General features: G+C 40.1%; 2 protein-coding genes across 3 annotated transcripts in view; both read left to right on the plus strand.

The window, feature by feature from the left end:
- Window positions 1-208: 208 nt before the first annotated feature.
- Window positions 209-7190, plus strand: LOC139937277 (ras-like protein family member 11B). The gene is made up of 4 exons (XM_071932379.1): window positions 209-474; window positions 2181-2237; window positions 2884-2966; window positions 3845-7190. Exons 1-4 carry the CDS (start codon window positions 369-371, stop codon window positions 4262-4264), a joined length of 666 nt encoding a protein of 221 aa, XP_071788480.1. The 5' UTR covers window positions 209-368; the 3' UTR covers window positions 4265-7190.
- Window positions 7191-8903: 1713 nt separating this feature from the next.
- LOC139937063 (WD repeat-containing protein 7-like) overlaps window positions 8904-25229 on the plus strand; it is a 40261-nt gene continuing 23935 nt past the window's right edge. The window contains exons 1-14 of one of the 2 annotated variants that reach the window (XM_071932045.1): window positions 8904-9040; window positions 10948-11160; window positions 12173-12279; window positions 13475-13553; window positions 14158-14332; window positions 14726-14796; window positions 16064-16183; window positions 17183-17328; window positions 18411-18513; window positions 18837-19005; window positions 19794-19876; window positions 21207-21378; window positions 22065-22285; window positions 24309-24504. In XM_071932045.1, the coding sequence (XP_071788146.1) occupies window positions 11005-11160; window positions 12173-12279; window positions 13475-13553; window positions 14158-14332; window positions 14726-14796; window positions 16064-16183; window positions 17183-17328; window positions 18411-18513; window positions 18837-19005; window positions 19794-19876; window positions 21207-21378; window positions 22065-22285; window positions 24309-24504 (1798 nt within the window). In that variant the 5' untranslated portion in view covers window positions 8904-9040; window positions 10948-11004. The remainder of the gene's footprint in view (window positions 9041-10947; window positions 11161-12172; window positions 12280-13474; window positions 13554-14157; window positions 14333-14725; window positions 14797-16063; window positions 16184-17182; window positions 17329-18410; window positions 18514-18836; window positions 19006-19793; window positions 19877-21206; window positions 21379-22064; window positions 22286-24308; window positions 24505-25229) is intronic. The other variant, XM_071932046.1, reaches the window with a different exon arrangement.

Here is a 25229-nt window from a genome sequence, read left to right on the forward strand (position 1 = left end):
TATATTTATTGCATTTTACAATGGCTATATTTGATTATGAAGTAACATTAAGCCTTAACCCAAATATCCGTTATTTATCAATGATTAGATAGTAAATAACGCTATCTTGCGCTAGTATGCTTGTGCGATAAAAAAAAACTGGGTTCACCGGGTTTGGATTTTTGGACTGCTTTAGAGTTCAATACAAATACTTGTCTGTTTATTTTGACCTGACTACCTCACACACCCAGACAATAAGGTACCTTTGGGGCCATGGTCTTTGCTTAACCCATAACACACACTCAACACAGTGCTATAAAGTCATATAGTCCTGCCTGCACCCGTCATAAACTGTTATCAAACTGGTCTTGCCAATTGTGGGAACATCCATGTTGCTGTTTGATGTTGTGAAAACAGTCATGTCTAGTAGCAACAAGAGGAAACTAGACAGGCTAAGAGTAGCAGTGCTGGGACGATCGGGATCCGGGAAGACAGGTAAGTTGCAATACTAAACATTAATGCTATAGTTTGTAGGTATACAATTTCCAACTAATCAGTGCCTCTAGGCCTATGCAGTTATTGAAGTATGAATCGGCCAGGTTTTTTTTACACCCCTTCACTTTACAAAGATTTTCATTGGACATGCTAATGCGTATAACAATGGTAAAACATCACATGACTAAAACAACAGCGGATGCGTAAAACTATTTGTACCTGTGAGTGGTTTTCCCTTACACCGCTGTGTGCTAATAGCACTGTCCAATCAGTACTTTTTGGATAAATTAATTCTCTCTCAAGTCGGACACTTTTCATGCCCAAGCGGTTAAGCGCACTCGGGACCTCAGCTCCCGAGTTTCGTCAACAAAAATCACAGGCACATTATTCGTGTGGGATTCGAACGTAGGACCTTTGCGATTTAGAGCAGTGTCTCACCAACTAGACCACCCAATAGCTTAGAGGCAATTCGAATCCTTTATTACTAGCCGGGTAACGCAGCGACAGCGATTTAAAGGCAGTGGACACTATTGGTAATTGTCAAAGACTAGCCTTCACAGTTGGTGTATCTCAACATATGCATAAAATAAGAAACCTGAGAAAATTTGAGCTCAATCGGTCGTCGAAGTTGCGAGATAATAATGAAAGAAAAAACACCCTTGTCACGCGAAGTTGTGTGCGTTTAGATGGTTGATTTCGAGACATCAAGTTCTAAACTTGAGGTCTTGAAATCAAACTCGTGGAAAATTACTTCTTTCTCGAAAATCATGGCACTTCAGAGGGAGCCGTTTTATACCGTCAACCTCTCCCCATTACACGTCACCAAGAAAGCTTTTATGCTAACAATTATTTTGAGTAATTACCAATAGTGTCCACTGCCTTTAAGAGATGTTAAAATTTATCGGGGATAAAGAATATTACGCTGAAGTGCTGTAAGCACTAAATACTCAGTACTTTTTGGAAATAATTCTCTCTGAAGTCGGACACTGTTATGTTTGGTGGCCCTGAAGGAACATCAAACTTTATTATTTACCTAAATATTCGCGTATTTGTTATGCCCCGATTCGCAAATAATTACTTAAATGTTTGTGAATTGAGAGCCAATCGTGAATTGTATACGTGAATATTAACTTCAGGGTCTCTCATCATTTTGATTGGCCTCCACTGTTTTTGTTGTCGTTCATCCCCTAATATTATTCCACTCATCAGTGAAATAATGTCAAATTTCAAACGAATTATAAAACGAACTGCGCTCGACAGACAAAACCTGAGAAAATTTTACTAATCAGAAATGGTTGATTGAGACATTGCATGGTGAGGTATCAACTTTGGTGTATCCAGTTGCTATAGATAGATTGTGTTCGTTGAGAGAGATTTCTAAGTTCAGTAAATAAAGACCGGTCCTGCTTTTTATCTACTATCTGGGCGGAAGGAGCAACAGAAGCTTGTCAAAATATCAATCATATTATTCAAATTTTGAAACGTCAAAAAGGAATTTATGTTGGGTACGGATATGACTGACGTTTGGAATGTAAGGAATGTCCAGAAGGCTTAGTACTTCAATTTATATTGATTATAGGGCTTAAGCTGGTTGGAAATAGGCTGTCTGCCAGAACAATACGTAAACTAATTGTTTATAGTGTGAATGTTTGTCAACTACCAACCATCGATAGTTTCTCATTAAGAACTATTGTGATTTCTTCTAGCTTTGACGGTCCGTTACTTAACAAGGAGATTCATCGGTGATTATGAGAGAAACAAAGGTAGGATCCAGAAACCATCAAGCATTCCAACAAAATACTATACTTTCCTCTATTATTAAAGATACTGGACACTATATAAATGCACAAAAAAAAACTGTGAAAATTTGAATTCAATTGGTCGTCGAAGTTGCGAGATACTATATGGAAGAAAAAACACCCTTGTCACACGAAGTTGTGTGCTTTCAGATGCTTGATTTCGTGCCTTCAAAATCTTATTCTGAGGTATCGAAATCAAATACGTTACTTACTTCAGAGGGAGCCGTTTCTCACAATGTTTTATACTAATGAACAGCTCCCCATTAATCGTTACCAAGTAAGATGTTATGCTAATAATTATTTTGAGTAATTACCAGTAGTGCTGTCCAGTGCTATTAAATCTAATTTTAGATTGTATTTAAATAACTTGTTTACAAACGTCCATCTGATTAAAGTGAAATACATTACAAAGCTATTAGATCGAACGGAGGGACACTACACGGGCAGAACTATCTTTGCATTGTTCATATCATACTTGTTTGATAAGCTATACATACAACCATGGATGCATTCCGACATAGCTGGAAGATTATCCGGGGATTTAATAGAAACAGGTGGTTCCCCGGAACGTTAAGTAAAAAGCTCGTGTTATTTTGGTTACCATTTTCAGAGAATACTTATCAGCAGGATGTTGAGATTGACGGGCAGAGGATCAGCCTGGAAATATTGGACACAACGTTGGAAATGCAGCAGGTAAATGCAGTGTATACTGACCATGTTAACATGGGAGTGGGGCTGACACAACACGAGGTGACATCGTGACCTATTTTCAAATACATAGATATATAAATACAATATTCGTCATGAAGAGTTTATTCCCTCACATTAATCCCCAAATTCAGATAATAGGAGAAAAATGATGAAGTTTGTCGTGTCAAACACTTAAAAGCACTGGGCACTATTGGTAACTTCTCAAAATAACTGTTAGCACTCGCTCTGAAGTAAGTAGTTTTTGAGAAAGAGGTTATTTTGTACTATTTGAATTCAATTCGAGAGCTCAGCTGAGGCCTCGAATTCAAGCATCTCAAAGCACACAACTTCGACGACCAATTGAGTTCAAATTTCACAGTTTTGTTATTTTATGCATTGGTTGAGATACACCTAGTTGGACTCGGCGGAAATATTTTCAGTGTGTGTTTTAAAAACCCGGATAATAATCAAACTGTCTTGTTGCAACAAGACACTTTGATTTTAATATTGCCTCTATTCATCAAGGAGTATTCGGGTACAAGTGAGGGCATAATTGGCTAGTGTGATTGATTTGGATTAATTCTTTGCATACCGACTAACACAGGCTGCGTTCACCAGCCGAGATGGTTTACGAATGAACACAGCCAAATGCATTTTGACCGCTCAGAATTGAAGATACCAGCGATCGGTGTTGTTGTTGTTGTTGTTGTTGTTTATAAACAGAACGTTTTGGCTTTTTTTGAAACGATAAGCCCCGCACATGTACACAAATAGTGTACGTACAACAGTTATTGCTTGCAAGGAGAATTTACACGACTGTAATGTTGTTATTATCTGCATAATTATTTTCTGATGATTTCAATTGAATGTATTTTGTACAGGGACGTGTCACCAATAGCAACTCATTGGAACGAGCTGTGAAATGGGCGGATGCTTTCATCGTCATGTATGACGTCACTGATACAAAAAGCCTCCACATTGTTACTGATATTAAGGCAGTCATTGACCAACTAAGGAAGAGCAGAGCTCCAACAATCTTAGTTGGGAATAAGATGGACATGGTTCGGTCTCGGGTTGTTACACCAAAGGAAGGCGAGGACATGGCTCAACAATTGGGCATCCCTTTCTTTGAGGTTTCCGTTCGGGAGAGCTACGAAGGTATAGCAGAATGCTTCTCTAGACTCGTTGTGGATTGTCGGGGAATGTCTTCCAAGCCAAGCATGTTGAAAGGACTCTGGGATCTCTCGAGAAAGAGAGGAAGATTCGCAATGCTTACAAGACAAAGGAGCGTAACTATGTGACTCTAAGCATGCGTGAACAGTCATAATTACCCTGACGAGGTATTTATTTCAGTTTACCATCCCTTGATGTAAATATGGGTGGAATCCAACCTTAATTGACCAACCATTTTTATTTATTTATGTATGTATTTATTTATGTATTTAATTTGTTTTGCGCAGAATATGAGACTTTTGGGACGCTTGGTGGCAGCAGAACTACCAGGTAAAATCTACAGGTAATGTGTGCGTGCCCAGAACTACGAAACAATGTACATTACCTTGTAAGTTTGCTGCCACCTAGCATTCCAAAGTCTCCCATTGATTGAAAGCTACAAAGGCCTATTAAAAGCGCCAGCAAAAAAATAAAATTCAAATCCGTTATTACGGATTCGCAATCCGTTATTACGGATTAGCAATCCGTTATTACGGATTGTATTACGGAATAGCAATCCGTTATTACGGACTGCTAATCCGTAATAACGGATTGCGAATCCGTAATAACGGATTTGAATTTTATTTGTTTGCTGGCGCTAATAGCCCTTCGTAGTAAGCAGTACATATTATAGTTTAAGTGATTGACAAGCTAACCAATGCAAGAGTAGCCTGAGCATAATTTGCCATCATAGAAAACCCAAAGAGTAACAACTGTATTTTCTGCTTGAAAAAGGAATATTATATTAAATAAGTTAAGCAGTTATTATTAGTATTTAGGAAATTTTCTTTGAAAGAAAAAGCAACACGACCTTTTCACACTTATCTCCAGCCATTGCAAAGAAAGTCATTTGATGTAGTGGCGTGACGTGGCTGAGTGGTCATGCGCACTGGATACACGCTCTGGTATTTATGATCGCCATATAGTGTGGGTTCATGTCCACGGTCGTAATACTTAAGTAATAGATTGAATCGTTATTGCTTCGTCCTTCGGATGGGACGTAAATTCGTTGGTCCCGTGTGTTGTTTTAACACACGTTAAAGAGCCCAAATATACGCTTATCGCTAAGAGAATGGGTTTGGCCTGGTGTGTTGTGGTACGGTTGAATGCACTATAGCACACAGCACATTGAAAACTGTTATTAGGCGCAACATGTGTACATGTCAAACGAGTCTTATTTAAAAATTCAACCATACATCTCTTCATGCCTGTAGACAAAAAATATGTAACGCTTTAGAAAAGCAAAACAGAATTGATCATTATTATTAGTTAGTATTTATTTGTTTGTTCTGCACTTATAAAGTACAACATCGAATAAACATTCAGCCATTTTAAAAATTTATTTAATGTTTTTTATTAATAAAAAAAAATAAAAAAAGCTCCTCGGAAAGTGATGTTATGAATATCAGTCAACCGAAGTACCCTTTTTATTTTAGGTGAAAAAGTTTGTTAGAACAACGTTATCTTAAATTGTATCGTATGGTTTTGAGTTAGAAATAAGGTTGTGCCAACTAGCGGAACAGGTTGGGGGATGCGGAGCATCACAAAACAATAGTTTTCTGACAATGGGGCAAGGAATGCGGGAATGGGACTTGAGTCAAATCTAATGGCCACGTGATGTGATGCACTCTCGGATTCGATAAACTGTTCCGGGTTTTATGAAGAGATCATTGCATTAATAAATGAATAATAAACGAATAATTAGTGACTAATAAATTTAAATACATTAGTTAATAAATCAAATTATTAAATGCATTACACGGCGAAGGAGAACACAACTGAAATTAACTTCACCTCTCTCGCCCGTGTCCATCAAAAAAGAAAAGTCTCCCACAAGGAAAGCAAAAATTATGTTATCGGTTTATTGTCTCACCTTTTATTATATATTTTTTTCAATGACTCGAGGGCCAATCCCTTACGATGAAATTTATTATTTCTGTCGACGCACAACAGTTAGCCCAAGACGGAAGTATAGTACCAAAAACTTCGGGTGTGCAGCAAATGTGCTCGAGGGTGAAATTGACACGATGTATGTTCTCTAGGGAAGGGAGAAAGCCTGGCTCCAATTCTTTCTATCGGTCAACATGTATGTTAAAGGCATTCAGTGGACACTATTGATAATTACTCAAAATAATTATTAGCATAAAACCTTACTTGGTTACGAGTAATGGGGAGAGGTTGATAGTATAAAACATGGTGAGAAACGGCTCCCTTTGAAGTGACGTAGTTTTCGACAAAAATAAGTAATTTGATTTCGAGACCTCAGAATTGGATTTTGAGGTCTCGAAGTCAAGCATCTGAAAGCACACAACTTCGTGTGACAGTGGTGTTTTTTCTTCCATTATTACTCGCAACTTTGACGCAAGTTGAGCTCAACTTTTCACAGGTTTGTTATTGTAGCTGAGATACACCAAGTGAGAAGCATGGTCTTTGACAATTACAGTGTCAAGTGTCTATAATATATACCATAATGTACTCTGACATGACTCTGTTGCCGGTGTCGCATGCTATATTATGTCTTCTATGCAATAATATCCGGAGGACATTATTGCATATGCAATAATGTCCGCCGGACGGTTTTGCATATGCTACCGTGTCCGCCCGGACGCTGCTGCATATCGCAACTGTGTCCGCCCGGACACACGGACACATTTGCATAATTATGCAGTTGTGTCCGCCCCTGTGCAAAACCGTCCTTGCAGTAAATTGAACGCCATTGGTCGACGGAATACGTTCGCCATTTTTTACAAGCTAAGTGCATGTCATGAATGACATGGGAATTATGTTCGGCCGTTGGGTGTTCGCTGCAATCATAAAATTAATTCGTGCATATTCATGCTACATATTATGTAGGTTCGGTGCATGTACGCTCGCTTACGCGCGCACATACATGTACAATGTAGGCCTACATGTCCGCCGGACGGTTTTTGCACAACCCCGGACACGATTGCATATGCAAAAGTGTCCGGAGCGGACAATATTGCACGGCGGACACAATTGCATCTGACACCGGCAGTCTGCCTTAAGTTATGGGTTTTAGAGGTTTTCTTTGACCACAACGTTCATAAACCAGAGCCCAATTATTTCATAATGCATGTAAGCACAACAACTTGCTAAGCACAAAAACGGTTGCCCTAAGCACAAAAACGGTTGCTTTTGGGCTAAAATGTTACCAGCCAAAAACCGTCCATTGAGTTACGTAGTTGCTTCGCAAAGAAATGTTCTAAGCAGAATCTTATGCTTAACAGCTTTATGAAACTGGGCCCTAATGTGGAAGCCTGAGCGGAAATATTAGTTTTGTACATTTTACAATTTAAATATTTCACAATTCAATCCGGCTGCCATTTTGCATAAAGAATGGGGGAACAAAACAATGGTAAATTTTATGGCACAGCATAATCAAGAATAAACTTTGTTGAACAGAATATGTGGTGAAAATTCACGTCCGAATATTTTTACATAAAAATGTGCCCTTATACTATAGACATGTCTCTCCCCAAATTAGGATAGGGTGATTACTCCGGGTGGTGGGAAAGTACGAGGGGCCGGAACTAGCCACCCCAGAAAGGTTCTAATGGGTGATCAACACGCTGGTTTCGACCAGACTTTGAGTCCCCCCTGAATGCCTGGTCTTCAATCCGACTAACTTTCTGCTCAAATTTATTTTAATTTTAATAAACTCTACGATCAGGGGTCGATTTCACAAAGAGTTAGGACTAGTCCTAACTAAGGACTAGTCCTATAGGAGATATACAAATTGCATAACTTAGGACGAGTAACTGGTCCTAACTCGAGATAAGACTAGTCCTAACTCTTTGTGAAATCCACCCCTGTATACTAAAGTATTGAGACCGGATATTTTTAAACACAATTTTTTCAAGGGGGGGGGTATAAGTAGGCCTACAGCATTTTATTCGAATTGAGCCCAAAATTAAAACAAATCGCAAGGGGTAAGCCTAAGTCCATAAAAAAAACTTAGGAAAGTCCAGCATTGTTATTCAGTACGGGCAAACAGAATTCAGAAAAGGCAATGCAAAGCAGTCTTTTTAGAGTCTTATTGTAAAATGTTTTTTAACAAAAATCGCGCTGGAAAAAAATTCAGACAATTCTGGTGTCCCAAGGAATTCTGTCCGCTAGAGATTCGGTCCCCCATTGGGATTAATTGGCTAAAGAGGATGATTCAAAAGAGGGCGCTATTAGAAGAAGTTTGTACACACGATTATATCCAATTTGGACCAACAATTGAAAACAATGTGTGCACACAGTTTGCCATAATTTGGGGACCGAACCTCCGGGGCAGCTAGCCTGCCAGACCGGTCATATCTCGTTGTGCCCCCTGAACCCTTTCAATCTCGCTAGTTGCACGGTCAAGTTCTGCGTTCCCTAGAATCCTACCTCCATGCTCGCACTTATAACGTAAGATCATTAATTATAAGTAAGTGAATTCATTATGACACACTTCCTATACAGTGACTACCTCGCTCAGTACTTGCTAAGCTTGGTTCGAACATTTCTTCCTCCATGGTTCGAAGTACAATATTAACCACGATCTCTAAACAGAGGATAATCGATTGTTTATTAATTATGGCGATGATTAATAAACTCTTTTAGCGACACTGTTTACCTAGGAGAATGCGTCGCCATAACGTTAGTCGGGTTACCGTACGTTTTCCTTGTACGTGCAGAATCCTATGAGTTGAATAGGCCGCAAGACCGTATTGCTAGTCGGCGGATTGGGTCGAAATCCTACGCACATCACATCAAAATGTGTTAATCGAATTTTCACATAATTTAACCATTATGTGCTGCCATAGTTGAATCTGTAAGTTTGCTAACTGTTATGGAGCATTCAACAATGTAAAATCGTAAGTTGTTGTCTCTGTATGCTTGATTTAAAACGAATTTACTATTATGCGTTTCTCCATGGTTTTTGTGGGCGTGATTTTGTGTATTGCCGACCACTGCACCCACTGGCAAGACATGGACGCAGTAGTGGCGGTGGATGATGTACGATTGTTGGCTGTGTAGTTTAGTTGAGATACACGTCAGTGGTACAGTGGTTTCGTTTTACATCATTTTGTTGGTTTACACATTGTGTTGGCACTTTATAGGATACACTTTTTGTAATAATTTGTTATCATAATAAAATGTGTAGTGTATTTGTACATAAAGAACTACAATTTACAAGTAGCCCCCAGAGATATTTATTTTAAATGACACGTTTGTAATTACTCAAAACAAATATTAGCTTACTTAAAAACTGACGGATAACTTTCCGTATGGCGCCACCACTTTTTCACTCATTTTTACAAAAAAGGATATCTCATTGAGGTAAATTAGATACTAAATTATTTCATATCGAATGAAAAAGTGGTGGCGCCATACGGAAACTTTTCCAAACTGACTCGGTAACAAGCATTTGAGAGCTGTTGATAGTATAAAACATTGTGAGAAACGGCTCCCTCTGGAGTAGCGTAGATTTTGAGAAAGAGGTAACTTCTCACTAAAATAACTAGCTAGAAGTGTTTCATTCCTACCGGAAAGCACACAAATTCGTCCAACAAGGGTGTTGTTTCTCTCATCAATTTCTCGCAACTTCGATGACCAACTGAGCTCAAATTTTCACAGGCTTGTTATTTTATGCTTATGTTGGGGTACACCAAGTGAGAAGACTGGTCTTTGACAATTACCAAAGGTGTACCTTCCCTTTAAGTTCATTTACATAAAATACAAAAGAATAGCCCAATTTTCTAAGTGCTGTATGCTGGAGTTCCTCTGCAAAGAAAGTACCTGTCTTTCTTAGGAGAGAAAACCATGTTTTGATGCCAAGATTTGTTTGGCGTTTTTCGTAGCTCATGTATGTGTAACTCGTGTGCTCTCGTGTCTGCTGTGTAACTTTATGAAGAACAATTTCGGAGTTGGCAGTCGCTCGATAAACATTGTCAGTGCCATGATGTGTACCGGGATTCATCTGATGGGTCAAGGGCACTGATTTGATTTGCTGTAGAATGTTATTTGTTGTGACGCTGCAGTGCGTTGTTTTACTTTGTGCTGCTTGCTGCTGATTCCATTCCACTGTGGTGACGCTGTGAGTTAAGTCCCCGGAGTGTTGGTTTGAATCCCGATAGTGGCCTTTGTGGTCGTTGAGCAAGAAACATTGTACTTTACTATAATTGCTTCTCTTCACCCAGGGGTATAAATGGTTACCTGCGGTGGTAGAGGCTGATATTGTGTATGAAAACGCCTTTGGAGTGCTACAGTTGCCCAGGTTGTATACTCCATAGGGAGCTGAGACAGATTAAAGGATTGTTATTTGGTCAATGACCTGGGCACTAATGTTAAAGATGCGTTGTCAGATTTTTGGCCGATTTGACCCCAAAATTTTGATTTAAAATTCAATAGGTATTTTGATGGGGGTCGAGAAAGTTACAAGCTTTCATTTGAGCCATTGCGCGAAAAAGTCCGCCAATTATTAGTAGCAGTGAAATAAAGTGCTCAAAATTAGTCGGGATCCCGACAATATATCACGTGACCAATTCTTATGTGTTTGATACGAAACATTTTAAATTTCTGTCATTAGACATTTCGTTAGAGTGGGTGATACTCTTTGAAATACCATTCACTCAAAAAAAATCAATTTTTTAATGTTTGGGGCCAAAAATCTGACGTAGCATCTTTAAGTGCATTGAGACAGTTATTGTGAACTGCGCTTTATAAGAATTTGTGATTTTTATTATTATTATTATTATATTTCTCTTTGATTTCCCTCCAGATTCACATTTCTCCATCTTGTTTAAAATCAAGACTGACGTAAAAAACATCTACGGCGATGTCGAGTGGACTTGTCATCCCTGTAGTGCTGTGGGGGAGTAGTGCCCCGACTCACTGCGTATCAGCAGTATTGGTTACCACTGACCAACGAACAATCATAACTGGGTGCCATGATGGACAGATCTGCCTCTGGGACCTTAATGAGAACATGCAGGTGACAATATTAACTTGTCTATGGCCTCTGTTGCCCAAGTTTAGCCTTGGTGCCCCGGCAACATTTCCTATAGATTTATTATACCAACTATCAGAAAAATAAGTTATTGCAGTGATGAATTCTGAGACCAAATTATTTAGCACCTTATAAGATTTTACAAGGTTCTAGGGCGCATACAGCAGCCACAACCAGGAACACCAGGGCGAACCCCTTCTCTTTTCTGATAAGTGCACTGGGTTCGTTTACATACAATGTACCTCGATGTCTCTTCAACATTTCCTATAGACTTTAAAGGGATTGGATACATTTTGTTTGACACTGATTTACATTACACTTGTAACTGTTGTTTTTGAGAAATGAGTGAAATGTCTCAGTGAGAAGAAAATTATTTCAGCATCTCTTCTCAAAAATCTTTCTCAGTGATTTTCACTCTCTTTCTTTGAAACTTTTACAGGAAAATTCTTCATGCACAGTGAATAGGGTTTCTTGTCTTGGTCAAAAACTTGATTTACAAAATGTGTCAAACCCTTTAAAGCTTTTATTTGTTCTGTGATGGCCAGCAGGCGCGTTTACTAGCTGGGTGTGAAATCATGTTTCCATGCCAAGCCACAAGCAGATTACATGACACAAATCCCTTCAAAGATATTCCAATGGAAGAGCCCTTTGCAAAATGATAGTGGCCTTGCCCTCCTTAAAGAAGAAATCTAAGACCCAATGTAGTTTCAAATGCCTGTGAAGTACAAAAATTTCAAGCTACATGTAAGTGTATTTCATTAGAGCTGCTTAAGCAGAAAAATATTGCGCAACAGTTTTCTGCTTTGCAGAAATGAGCAGGATACCAGTCACAAATTGCACACTTGACATGGTAGTTTTGGTGGTAACCTTATTCAGGTACACAAAAGTGTATTTTTTGTTGTGCTTAGCAGCTCTATGAAATTGGGCCCTGGTGATATCTGTCGATGCAGTAGTTTTAAAAAAACATTCTGTATTCACACTGTCTCTCTCTTTGCAGGTGGTTCCCAGAAACATGCTTGTTGGACACTCCGCTCCGATCACATGCCTCGCTAGAGCCAGTGAATCCTGGGAGTCATCCACTTTCATCAGTGCAGCAGAAAACGGGTCGGTTGCTTTATGTGTAGGCCTGGGCGAATTATTCGAATATCTGGTTAATGGCGAATAGGTTTTCTTATTCGTAACCGCGAATGCCTCTCTTTTTCTTAATCGAATATCCGCATAGGGCGCGAATAGCTATTTATAAACCGGATAGTTCTGTAATTACAACCAAGTAACCGGATATTCTTTAATATCCGAATATCCGCGGACGTCGGGCGACAACTGACATGAATGTTTTGTCTGAATCCTAATGAAACTTCTATTAAGACAGCATAAAACAGCATAAATTAAGTATTTAACTATTCTCACCTCCGTGAAGAGTTAAAACAATGACATTTCTGACGTAATTTGTTCAAAGATTACAAAAGTTTTCCTTCACGTAGAGTCATCCACGATCAAAAGAAAAAGCAAATCGCCATCTTAAATTAGATCCGGTCATTTTTATGAATGAACCGAGTGACACTGTCTAAAACTAATATCAATCCGCCCAAAAGATCTCATTCACAAACGAACAGCGCCCTCTAGCGACAAAAAAATAAAAATAAATTAATTTTATGAATGAACCGAGTGACACTGTCTAAAACTAATATCAATCCGCCCAAAAGATCTCATTCACAAACGAACAGCGCCCTCTAGCGACAAAAAAATAAAAATAAATTAATTTTTTATTTTTTTATTTTTTTATAGCGCCCTCTAGCGGCGAAAAAAACTATTCGAATATCCGGTTAATTTTGGATAGGTGGCCAGCGGTATCCGAATAACAAAATTTCACTATTCGCCCAGCACTATTTATGTGTAACATACATTAAATTTAACTCCCCCCCCCCCCCCATCGCAATCAGGTTTGTGTAGTGGTGTCTTGCCTCACCTTCCACATCTGGGAGCCTGGTTCGAACCCCACAGGGGGCACTACATATACATGTAATAGATTAGGTTTTCATTTTCTACTTGGACTGCACCTGCACAGGTTTTTTCTGGAATAATTCTCTGATTATCTGATTTTCCTCCCAAATCTAAAAATGAAAATTCTTCATTGTCTTCTTTCTTATCGGTCAATTCCAGTACGAGCATTGAGAATATATATCCAAATCCAAGACATGGGTTTTCATTAATTTTTTCTAATTACTAAATTGGATTCCAAGTGTGTTACATTTCTCTCATGTTGACCTTTAACCTGATGTGTGACCTCTTGACCTTGCAGTGAGTTATGTCTGTGGGATGTGAGTGATGGTCGATGTATTGAGCAGACTAAGCTACAAGGAGTGCCTACAGTTATGCATGTGAGTAATAATAATAATAAGAAGAAGACTTGTAATGCGCACATACATCAACCCTGCTGGGTGTTCAAGGCGCAGTACATCTTAAAGTCCTAAAGGCACTCGACATCTTTGGTAACTGTTAAAGACTAAACAAATCAATGAAAATTTTAACTCAAATGGTCATCGTAGTTGCAAGAGAACAATTAAAGAGAACACACCCCTGTTGCACAATTGTGTGTGCTCTCAGATGCCTGAATCAAAGGCTCAGGGTCTGAAGTCTTTTTTTAGATTCAAATATTTCAGTGAGAAATAACATCTTTCTCAAAAATGTACGTTACTTCAGAGGGAGCCATTTACCTGTTGTCTAAATGATTTGGCGCTATATAGAAACCCATTGTATTGTATTGTATATTACCAAGTCAGTTTTTATGCTAACAATTATTATGAGTAATTAGCTGTGTTCAGTTCCTCTAAGACACGATAACATTACCCTTGCTGTAAATTCCATTTGTCGGAATGCCGTTTATAAATTTTCAAAGCATGATCTACATACTTACATGTATCTGAAGTGCCCTCTGTCGTAAGTTTGACTCGGTGGATTCTGTTTTCTTTCTCTTTGTCCCAGACGTACCAGGCAACCAAAGGCACAAGCCGCGAATCTCGCATCATCTGCCACGGCTACTACCCAGACGTTCACATCTTAGATGCAACCAGTCTGGAGTTACTCTTTACGTTATCGTCTAAAGTGGCGCCTGATTGGGTCAGCGCACTGTGTGTCATCCGGCCACTCAAGAGACAAGGTAGTCCAAGAAAACTTCCTTTGCCCAATTTCATAAAACTGCTTAGTAGAAAAAAATCTGCTAAGTAAGTTTCTTGGCTAAGCAGGAAAATGACCATGGTACCAGTCGCACCAATGGTGGCCATTAGGGTATTCTGGTTGGTAACCTATTTTTGCTAAGAAAAATTGTTTATGCTAAGCAAGTTGTTGTGCTTAGAAAGGATTGTGAAATGGGACCAGTGGGGGGTCGACCCAGGGAAGCTTATCGAACGCACCCACTGACAAAATAGGGAGACCGCCAACACAGGGCTAGATAGCTCAGTTGATGGAGTGCCGACACATTAATTTAGAGGTTATTGGTCCAAATCCCGCTCCAGTCAATTTTTCTTTCATATCAGTGTTGTTTTTTCCTCAGAAGATGTTGTGATTGGAATATCAAAGAGCGGGATGCTGAAGGTGTGGAACCTTTGTGGAGCTGAAAGCAAGGTGAGCGATTCCCTGGCGACCCGTCATAAACTGAACCGCTTGAGCTGTCTAATTTAACATTTACAACATGTCTTGTTATACCTTTGTTTTTTTTTGTTGGAGAACCAATCACGTGATATGATACAAAGACGCACGTTACATGTCTAAGGATGTGCACACTGCATGACGCAAAGCGCAAAGGGTAGCATGAGATTTTTACCGGAATACGTTACCTTGATCGACCCAACCGTTGGTTGATTTCCAATGCTTGTACAATTAGAAACGGCCTCAAGTTCAAGGGAACAGTGAAGAATTTTATTTGATTTTATTAACAACTGTTCATCTGCTTATTAAACTATGCCTACTATGTCATAATGTTTAAAGATGACAACAGAACGCCGCCTTAGAAGAGGAATCATGTATTAACATGGTATAACAAAACAACTGTTTCACGCTGTGATGGGGTCCATGGGTTTTGTAACCCATGGAGCCTGTCACAGCGTGCAACAACTGTATTTCGTAAAGACCTGAACTACAACCTAGTTTTGTACCCATCAATCTAATTAAAACTATTTGAAAGATTGTTTTACGGTAGAGACTAGAGATGCAACAAGCTGCTAAGATCCTGACTAAAATGCTAAGACCATGTATGGGCCATGTGACAATTTAACCTCAGGTGTGACGCCCTTTTAGAAAACTTTTTTTCAAGCCTGGTTGCTAAATCGTTCTTTACTCGGTAGTCTTAACTGACTAGTAGTCCAAACCATAGTCAGGAGAACCCGCTTTCTCTTGAAAGTTGATAGTTGAGCTCAACAAAAGAAACCACAAAGCCAGAAACCACAGGCCTCCTCACAGCGATATGCTTCAGTGACCAAAGCAACTTGGGGAACCATTGCCTTCATCAGTCGAGTTGCTCTATAAAAAATATATTTGCCTCGAAACTGTGTGGTTTTCCCCTTTACTTTGAGAACTAACACGGTCGCCATTTATATGGCCGACTGTGTTAGTCGACAAGGTAAAAGGAAAACGGTACAATTTTGAGGCATGTTTGTGTGGTTCATTGTATTCAACTTTTACAACATCTTTCTAGCCATATGCATTTTATAACAAACGGTTACAAACGCTTTTCAAAGACCAACTCGACCGATCCAAGGCAACATGTTCCTTTAAGGACAAAACTTGAGGAATTCCTTAGTGGACAAACACCAAGCTTCTTTGGTAACTGAATCTAAGAGTATGTAACGCCTAACCGCCACCATTCTTTTTCTTTTTTTCTTTTCGTCTTTAGAACACGGAGCCCCACTTTGAGGAGGAGTGCAAACCCCTGCGGTGCCACAACACCCAGACGCTGTCATGCTGTGCCTTCACTCTCCGCACACTGCTAGTGGTCTGCACAAAGTACTGGCAGGTCAGTTATTATATTGTCAAGTTTTTTAAAAAGGCCCTTAAAGGCACAGGACACCCTTGGTAATTGTCAAAGACCAGTCTTCTAACTTGATGTATCTCAACATATGCACAACATGAGAAACCTGTAAAAATTTGAGCTCAATTGGTCGTCAAAGTTAAGATATAATAATGGAAGAAAACACACCCTTGCTTTCAGATGCCTTGAGTTCAAGACGTCAGCTCAGGTGTTGAATTCAATTAAAATATTTAAGTGAGAGATAACTTCTTTCTCAAAAACTATGGTCCTTCAGAGGGAGCTGTTTCTCACGATGTTACTATCAACAGCTCTCCACTGCTCATGACTAAGTTAGGTTTTATGCCAACACTTATTTTGAGTAATTACCAATATTATCCAGTACCTCTAAGATGTGGCATTGTAATCTCATCCTAAATGTAATTTGTGGTAGTATTTGGAATGAAGCATCAATAACACTACACAAACAACAACTACAACTGATTAGACATGCAACTAGGCGTGACACTCCTATCTCACTACTCCTGGACAAGAAGACCCATCTTACAGAACTCAATCGTAGAGGTGGAGCACTTATGCGAGCCTACCAATAGCAACTCTCTGATGACCGGGGGATGGTTGGTAATTGGATTGAACCAGCCCCACCCATCAACATGCCGAACTTTGGAAAACGAACAATTACAAAACCAACAAATTGTAGCCAATGAGCAATGCCTGTGTGCTGTACGCGCACAGACATCACGTAAATCTCTTTTGAGTAGTGTCTGTTCTGAAAAGAACAGATGGTTGACACCTCAACGTTTCGATCAGTATGCCCTGATCGTCTTCAGGAGAAATCACCCATCGTATTTGTGTTTCTGAACCAACACTGCTCACCAGCAAACCTCACCTAATTATATGGTGAATACTCACACCATGCAAAGTTTCAATTGCTAACCCAGAAGTATTACAACTTTTCTTGTTCATGGTTCTTTTATTTGGTACCAGATCTATGACGCTGGTGACTATTCCCAGCTTTGTTCAGAGGATAGCGAGAAAGGGTACCATTGGTGCGGGGGTGACTTCATTGGAGCTGATAGGGTCATTATCTGGAACAGTCAGGGCAAGGGGTACCTCTATCAACTCCCTACAAGGTGAGGCTAGTACAGGGTTTGCCATTTACTTAACCAGCCACTAGCCAGCAGGACCAGGGCCTAATTTCATGGCTCTGCTTACCGCCGAATTCTGCGCTTACGATAACGATTCCCCGCTTATGACGTGCAAGCGTTAAATTTCGGCGCTAGCCTTGTAAGCGTAGAATGCCTGGTAATGTGGAGTACGAACGCGCAGAAGCCGAAATTCCCTGCTACCCCGTGAAATACACTTGCCGTAAGCATAGAATTCCCTGCTTCCGTAAGCGCCAATGTATTGCTTTAGAAGATGCCTTACCACTAGACCACCGAGCCAGCCCGATGGCTAGCGGCAGTTCAAATCCTTGCAGCAGTGTAGATGTTAATTTTTGCATTGTGGATAAAGAATCGAAATTGTTTTTTTTTACCCTAACACCGAAGTGTATTAAGCACTGTATACCCGGTACTTTGCCAAATTGTGTGAAAAAAAATCCACAGGAAAATATCTCACCTTTATTACAATGCTACAAATCAGTCTCATAATAATATTTGTTTTTTAATCTGTTTAAGAAGGTTCTGTTTTTTCAAGCGCTTGGAGCACCTTATTGGTATGGTAGATAGATGTGCTATATAACACTTTACAATTGTTATTATAAGATGGTTAAAGGCAGTGGACACTATTGGTAATTGTCAAGGACCAGTCTCCTCACTTGGTGTATCTCAACATATGCATAAAATAACAAACCTGTGAAAATTTGAGCTCAATTGGTCGTCGAAGTTGCGAGATATGAATGAAATAAAAAACACACTTATCACACGAAGTTGTGTGCTTTCAGATGCTTGATTTTGAGACCTCAAATTCTAAACTTGAGGTCTCGAAATCAAATTCGTGGAAAATTACTTCTTTCTCGAAAACTACGTCACTTCAGAGGGAGCCGTTTCTCACAGTGTTTTATACTATCAACCTCTCCCCATTGCACGTTACCAAGTGAGGTTTTATGCTGATAATTATTTTGAGTAATTACCAATAGTGTCCACTGCCTCTAAATATTGAATAGACATGATGAATAGTATTATGATCAGCTGAAACTTTGCCAATATTTCAGTTGCATTCCTGAGAGTGAAGACTTCCGTACTAACGTCGGACGTGGAGTCCAAATTACATCTCATCCATTCCTGTACTGCATCCTAGAGGCTAATGACCTGAAGGTGAGGCATTCTAAAACTACTATAACTCATACATATTCATAATCAAGCATTTTTCACTTTGATTAAATCTTGCTGTAAAGCAGTTCACTGCAATGTACTTTTATTTTGTGCCGGCTATTGATACTATCACAATGTTAAACAGTATGAGTTTGCCCTCTGTACTGAGTGTGACTGAACGCTACTATTGTTAAGGAATTTGCACGAAACTGTGTCAAATGGGCGTGACCTTGGGGGGTAAATGTTGTCAGACTTGGATAACAAACATTAAGAAGTCCGCAAGAGATGAAGATTTTGATAACCATTTTGAGACTCTTCTCTTGTAGCCACTTTCCTGCGCTCCTGCTATGACGTTTTTCTACGGTCGCCGTGGTCCATTCTACAAGCTCTTTGTCCGTGGTGATTCGGAGGGTTGTGTAACTGTTTGGAGAATGCCTGAGATATCGGACAAGGAGCTCAGCTACTTGAAGCAGGAGGAATTTGACACTCTACCTGGTGAGTAGCTCAGGATCAAGATGTCTTTTTGGGGAGGCGTTTGGGGTACATTTCTTCATGTGGCGTGTCCTGGCTGAGTGGTTAAAGCCATTATACACTTTCGGTGCAGAAAAAAAAAAAAATTCACAGATTTACAAACAACTTACAGGGTTGACAGAAGGTAATAGTGAAAGACTTTTCTTGAAATATTATTCCATGAAATGCTTTACTGAGAAAACATTAAAACAATATCAATTCTCGATAGCGAGAATTACGGATTTATTTTAAACACATGTCATGACACGGCGAAACGTGCGGAAACAAGAGTGGGTTTTCTCGTTATTTTCTCCAGACTCCGATGACCGATTGAGCCTAAATTTTGACAGGTTTGTTATTTTATATGTAAGTTGTGATACACAAAGTGTGGGAAATGGACAATACTGTTTACCGAAAGGGTCCAATGGCTTTAAAAAGTACATGTACTAGATAAATTTGGCTAGTAATTTAACAAAATAAAAACAAATTTTCTTGTTGCTCCAGCTCCTTGAGTGTCTTATTGATATACACGTGCACTATATAAAACTATATTTGTTTTATTTTGTTTTTATACTATCGACAGCTCCCCATTACTAAAACTCATGTAAGGTTTCTTGCTAATAATTATTTTGAGTAATTACCAATAGTGTCCACTGCCTTTAAGACAATCTCAAGATTTTTTTTGGAAACTTGTTTGTTTTTTGGTAAATTCATCAGCTGGGTGTTTCTTAAAATGACTGAAAGATGCCCTCTGGTTTTTTTTTTCATTTCAGTGATGCCTCCCTCTGCTTATAATAGTCTGAGTGACCTATGGAGGTACAGCTCACCAAGGCCTGCTGGTATTATAGACCAACTTGTAAGTCCATATCCCTCCTACATGTCAGTTGTTTTGTTTTGCTGTTTTAAAAGCCACGGGAAGACTAAATTCTTCATGGGAATGGAAAAACATATCTATTCTAGCAATAAAAGTGTCACAGTATATGTAGCCTTGCTCAAGGCAGTCGCATTACAATGTATTCACTCCGAAAAGACGCCGCTGTAAACCCACCCGTAAACACTGTGCTAACTGTGTATTCACACCGCACGACCCAACCGTATACACCGTCACATCGCTCAACGCACACCGTCTGACTACTGTGCACAAGTTATCCGCACTCATACCACTAACCCGTATGCGGAGGCCGACAGCCTTGTCGGGTCTGTAACTTCCGGGTTAAATGTGTTTCATGAAAAAAAAAATCAAATTTTGGAAAAAAATGGGGGGTGGGGGGGGGGGCTCAGACCTATCAGACAATACTGGATGTGAACAAATGAATTATTCGTTTTGACGCCAAATTACGCACTTCCCTTATCACGACCTTTGGACCCTATCATGCTCGCTGAGCGTCCCTGGTGGTGGTGCGATGTAAACATGTCTCGTCTTTCACGGGCATTATGGTAATGAGTTGACCGTGGGAGCTCTTCTTTCGCGCTTATTATAGTAATGAGGTCAGTGGCTTCAACGCAGACCCTACAAGGCTTTCGGCCTAATGGCCGACACATGTGGATAGCGTTTGGGGGCATCGTGTTGTGCGATTTTAAGCACGGTGTATACAGCGGCGGTCTTTTTTCGGAGTGAATAATTTGACTGCCTTAAGCAAGGCTACAGTATATGCCATAGTTTGTGTCAGGAACCATTTTATTGCTTACACCCATCTTCATGCCACACAATGATATAAAAATAATGCAATTCCTGACGGCTCACACAGCTGACCAGGGTCCAATTTCATGACTCTGCTTACCATTATTATGAGCTTAACAGGATGCCATATGCAAAGAATTCCCCAGTATAAAGCGAATGCGAATGCGAAGCGAATGTTGACATCACAAATTTGCAATGAATAATTCGCGGCAGTTCAACTCTCTCTTCTCACAGTGTCTCACTTGCGAATATCGCTGCAAAAGGAGGGTTGTGACGTCAAATTCACGTCAAATTTCCTTCGCATTCACATCTGCATGAAGTATGAACCGGGCTTAAAGCAGAGCCATGAAATTAGTCCCAACTTATTTCCTCTCTTTTAGTTTCTCAGTTGTGCTGTTGAAAATATGAAATATAAATGGACAAAGTCTTGCTCTGCCTGGCAATGTCTTTATTTGGGGGGGTGTTGTTTTCTGCCTGCTAATACCTTTCTTTCCACACCACACAGAGTGTCCCACATGGTGACAAGACAGCCCAGCCTCTTCCTGTGACGGCTAGTATCTACCTACCAGACCAAGGGTGGTTGGTGTGTGGTCGTAAAGATGGTAGTATTGTCATTGTACCTGCCATCCAAACGGCCATAGTACAGCTTCTTGAGGGACCTCACACAGCCAGAAGAGGTGAGTCATATACCATTCTTGGGGTGTCGCCGCGGCCGAGCAGATAAGAGCACCGAACTCAAGCTTTGGTGTTTCTGTTCAGCAGAGTGTGGGTTTGAGTACCGGACACTTGTGTCCCTGAGCAAGACACTTAACTAGGACCGCTTCTCTCCACTTAGGGGTAAATGGGTACCTGTGAGGGCAGAGATGATTTGGCTTTATTGCACAGGCTATATACTCCCCTTGCTGGAAGTGCTTTGAGGAGTCCTTCAGGTGTGAAAAGCGCGATATTGACACCTTGCACGCACGTCACATGCGGCGACTGTGCCACGCTCACCATTTTGGTGGTCAATAGGTTTACGTGTAAATGTTACATCGCCTAAAATGCGCACTTCACTGAATAATGCACAGTGACATTGACCACCTAAATGGCATATCCAAGATTATTCTGATGATGACGTCAGGTGAATATCTTCAATAAAAACCAATTATTATTTTATTCTTTTTCCATGTTACTTTTGATCTTGTTTTGTCATTTGTAGTGAACAAAATTTGCATTAAATTGTATTCCCAATTGTATTTGTCTTGCTAGCCAATTTTATGGTATACGAATGCATGGGGTGGACCCTTCTGTATCGATCTTGTATCGTAGTGAAACAGTTTGCGTTCAATTATATTTTATCCTCTGTCCTAATTGTCCTGGACAGGATGGCCACCTCACCGGATCCTCCGAGGCCACCAGGACAAAGTGACCTGTCTCCTGTACCCTAATCAGGAGCATGTACGCTATGACGCCACCTATCTGGTGTCAGGGGGAGTGGACTTCTCCATCTGTCTGTGGGACATCTTCGCCGGGGTCTTGCTTCATACCTTCTGTCTACACGGAGGTGAAATCTCGCGAATGGTGATCCCGCCAGAAAACTGCAATGTAAGTTATCAGGCCCTACCCTAATAGAACTTTATTATGCTGCGACCATCTTGATTTTCTCCCATTCAAATCACCAAACCAAATCGAGGCTGGAAGGGCAAATAGTCTGGTTCCTTTTGAGTAAAATTAATGTACAGCATTCAATAACTGTAATTGGAGACAAGACCAACAATGGTGGCAGCATGATGAAGGTCTATTGATGACTATGGTTACGGCTATGTCTGTTGCTAGGGGCGTTGCTTTTGGATGAATGATGCTTGTGAAATCTCAGGGAGGTTAAAACTCTCATATGAAGATCCCGCCAGAAAACTGCAGCATAAGTCGTTAGGCCCTACCCTAATCGATGGCTATAGTTACCGCTTCGTGTGTTGCTAAGGGCGTTGCTTGTGGATGTATGATGCCTGTGAAATCTCACATCATTTGGTGAAATCTTGCGTATGGTGATCCAGCCAGAAAACTTTAAAATGTAAGTTATTAGGCCGTACCCTAATTGATGGCTATGGTTGCGGCTGCGACTGTTGCTCCGGGTGTTGCTTGTGGATGTATGATGGGGCAATACAGCCACAGCTGTACAGCCCCTCCATTGCATAACAGCCTTATTCAAAAATTTAAAAAAGTTTTGTTTACAAGATCACATCTTGGTTGACTGAAGTTGTTTAAAATTCAAAATATGAAAGGCATGTATGTATGTGAATATAACATGTCCTATCTTGGCATCTTTTTTCCCACTTTCATTATGGCCTAACAGCTTTTCTGTACTTAGCCGTGTTACTTGTGTCCTTAAGCAAGACACTTGACCATTGCTTCGTCCTTCGGATGGGTTGTAAAGCCGTTGGTCCCATGTGTTGTGTAACGCATGTAAAAGAACCCAGTGCATCGAAAAGGGAAGGGGCTCACCCTGGTGCTCCTGGCTGTGGCTGCTGAATGCGCCATACCTTGTAAACCATTATAAGGTGCTACATAGTTGGGTCTCAGAATTCATCACTGCAATAACCTATCTTTCTGAAAGTTTGTATATACTCAGCGCCTCGAGTAACTTATTAGGTAGATACATTCGCTATATAAGACTTCTATATTATTATTATTAATGCTCGTTGCGTAAAACATCGCTGCGTATGCGTGTCTTTGGTAATGCAGCAGTACAGTTCTGCAAGGCACATACATGTCATCTGCGTGTCTCAAAATAGCTGTACAGAACACACATAGTCACTGTTGAATCCAACATGCCGAACCAAAAGAAACGGGTGTAATGCCTTTAATAGTTAAAAAGTGTAGCCTATGCTTTTTTTGGAGGTTGTATCCTCCAATCAAAGTGACAAAGATGGAAAGATGGAATGTTCCATTCAACTTGGCTCTGCCTCATTGAATAGAACATTCCATCTTTCAACTCATGAAAATATTCGCACCATTGCACTCATAAACATTCATTCATAAATACCTCAGACAGTTTCGCTATTCCTATTGGTGGAGAGCGCGTCACGTGGGTGTGTATAAACCTTTGTTTATGACCAGTAAAAAAGTGTTGAAACATGGGCGTGACACGCGAACTTGCACCTGTGCTTTTAAGACAGTTTCTTCATACTTTTTGACCATAAGAGTTGATGTTTTTTTACCGAAGAGGTATTTATGAATGGGAATCAAAGTGTGTTGAATCCGTTTTTCAACTAGTAGTTTAAACCCTGCCAAGGCCTGGTTCTTTATAATTTACCTCGACTTCGTCTCGGTAAAATTATCAAGAACCAGGCCTCGTTGGGTTTAAACCACTAGTTGAAAACCTCTTCACCACACATTGATTCCCTCATTATGTTGACAAAATCCAAATGATGTCTCTACCTTAACATCAATGACATACTTTCACTGAAAGAATGAGACTTGAAAAGAGTCCTCTACAAACTTGTTAAGCATTTCATAACTTGTTTTCTGCCCGTTAAATTTTAATAACATTTTATATGGAACCTTCGTTAATGTTGAGTGTAAATTCTTTCTTAACAGTAGTTTTTGTGGAATTATTTTGGTCCAACAGGCTCGTGTGTTGAATTGTATCTGCACCGTGGCCAGTGACCACTCTGTGGCCCTCCTGAGTCTGCGAGATCGTAAGTGTATCATGCTAGCCAGTCGTCACCTCTTCCCCATTAAGACCATCAAGTGGAGACCCACTGAAGATTTCCTCGTAGTCGGCTGTGAGGACGGCAGTGTCTTCGTATGGCAGATGGAAACAGGTAAGAATACTGCAATCACGACAGATGCTATCAGTGCTTAATTTCATAGAGCTGCTTAAGCACAAAAAAGCTAAGCATATCAAATTTTACTTAGCAGAATAAGGCTGCCAAGTATATTCCCCAAAAAAGTAAATTGTGTAGAGTGCACACTTGCATGTTAAGTGCCATAGACCTTTCACAAATACTTGATACGTGCGTATTATGCACGGAATGAGGTGCATGCTGGTCTAGCTAGGGATCAAGTTTGATCGCTAGCTAGACCAGCATCATTCAACCGTCAGCGCTTCCGCAATGGGTATTTGCGAAAAAGGTCCATGCTGAAAAAAATGTCCATACAAAGAGAGACAGAATCTCCCTTTCCCTCGGGAATATGTGTTGTCCCGATTCAAGACCTTTTCCCTTTTGTTATACAAAAATGGGCTGCCATTTTTGTTTGTCATTGTATTAGGCTTAATGGGAGGAAAGTCTGAGTGTTTCCAGATTCCAGCATTTCATTTCAGATTATTGGCCACTGCCTTCCGTCGAGATTTTGCTATATTTATGGTCACATATGCTCATATTTTCTCTAAAGAGAACAAATCCCTTCACTTATTATAACACTCTTTGTAGTCTTTCCTTTGTCTGTCATTGTGACAACAATAATTTTGAAGGACAATGATTACTGTGAAAGCTCCGTTGATGGCCACAAAAGATATTTTTGAAATTAAACCCGAAGTGGCTCAGAT

The sequence above is a fragment of the Asterias amurensis genome, chromosome 5 (assembly GCF_032118995.1).
Source record: "Asterias amurensis chromosome 5, ASM3211899v1".
NCBI lineage: Eukaryota > Metazoa > Echinodermata > Asteroidea > Forcipulatida > Asteriidae > Asterias > Asterias amurensis.

What these genes read in the sequence shown, in the direction of transcription:
- LOC139937277 (XM_071932379.1), top strand. Translation starts at nt 369, where the DNA reads ATGTTGCTGTTTGATGTTGTGAAAACAGTCATGTCTAGTAGCAACAAG. An exon ending in ATCGGGATCCGGGAAGACAG is followed by an intron (nt 475 to 2,180) that starts GTAAGTTGCAAT and finishes GATTTCTTCTAG; the next exon opens with CTTTGACGGTCCGTTACTTA. An exon ending in TGATTATGAGAGAAACAAAG is followed by an intron (nt 2,238 to 2,883) that starts GTAGGATCCAGA and finishes TACCATTTTCAG; the next exon opens with AGAATACTTATCAGCAGGAT.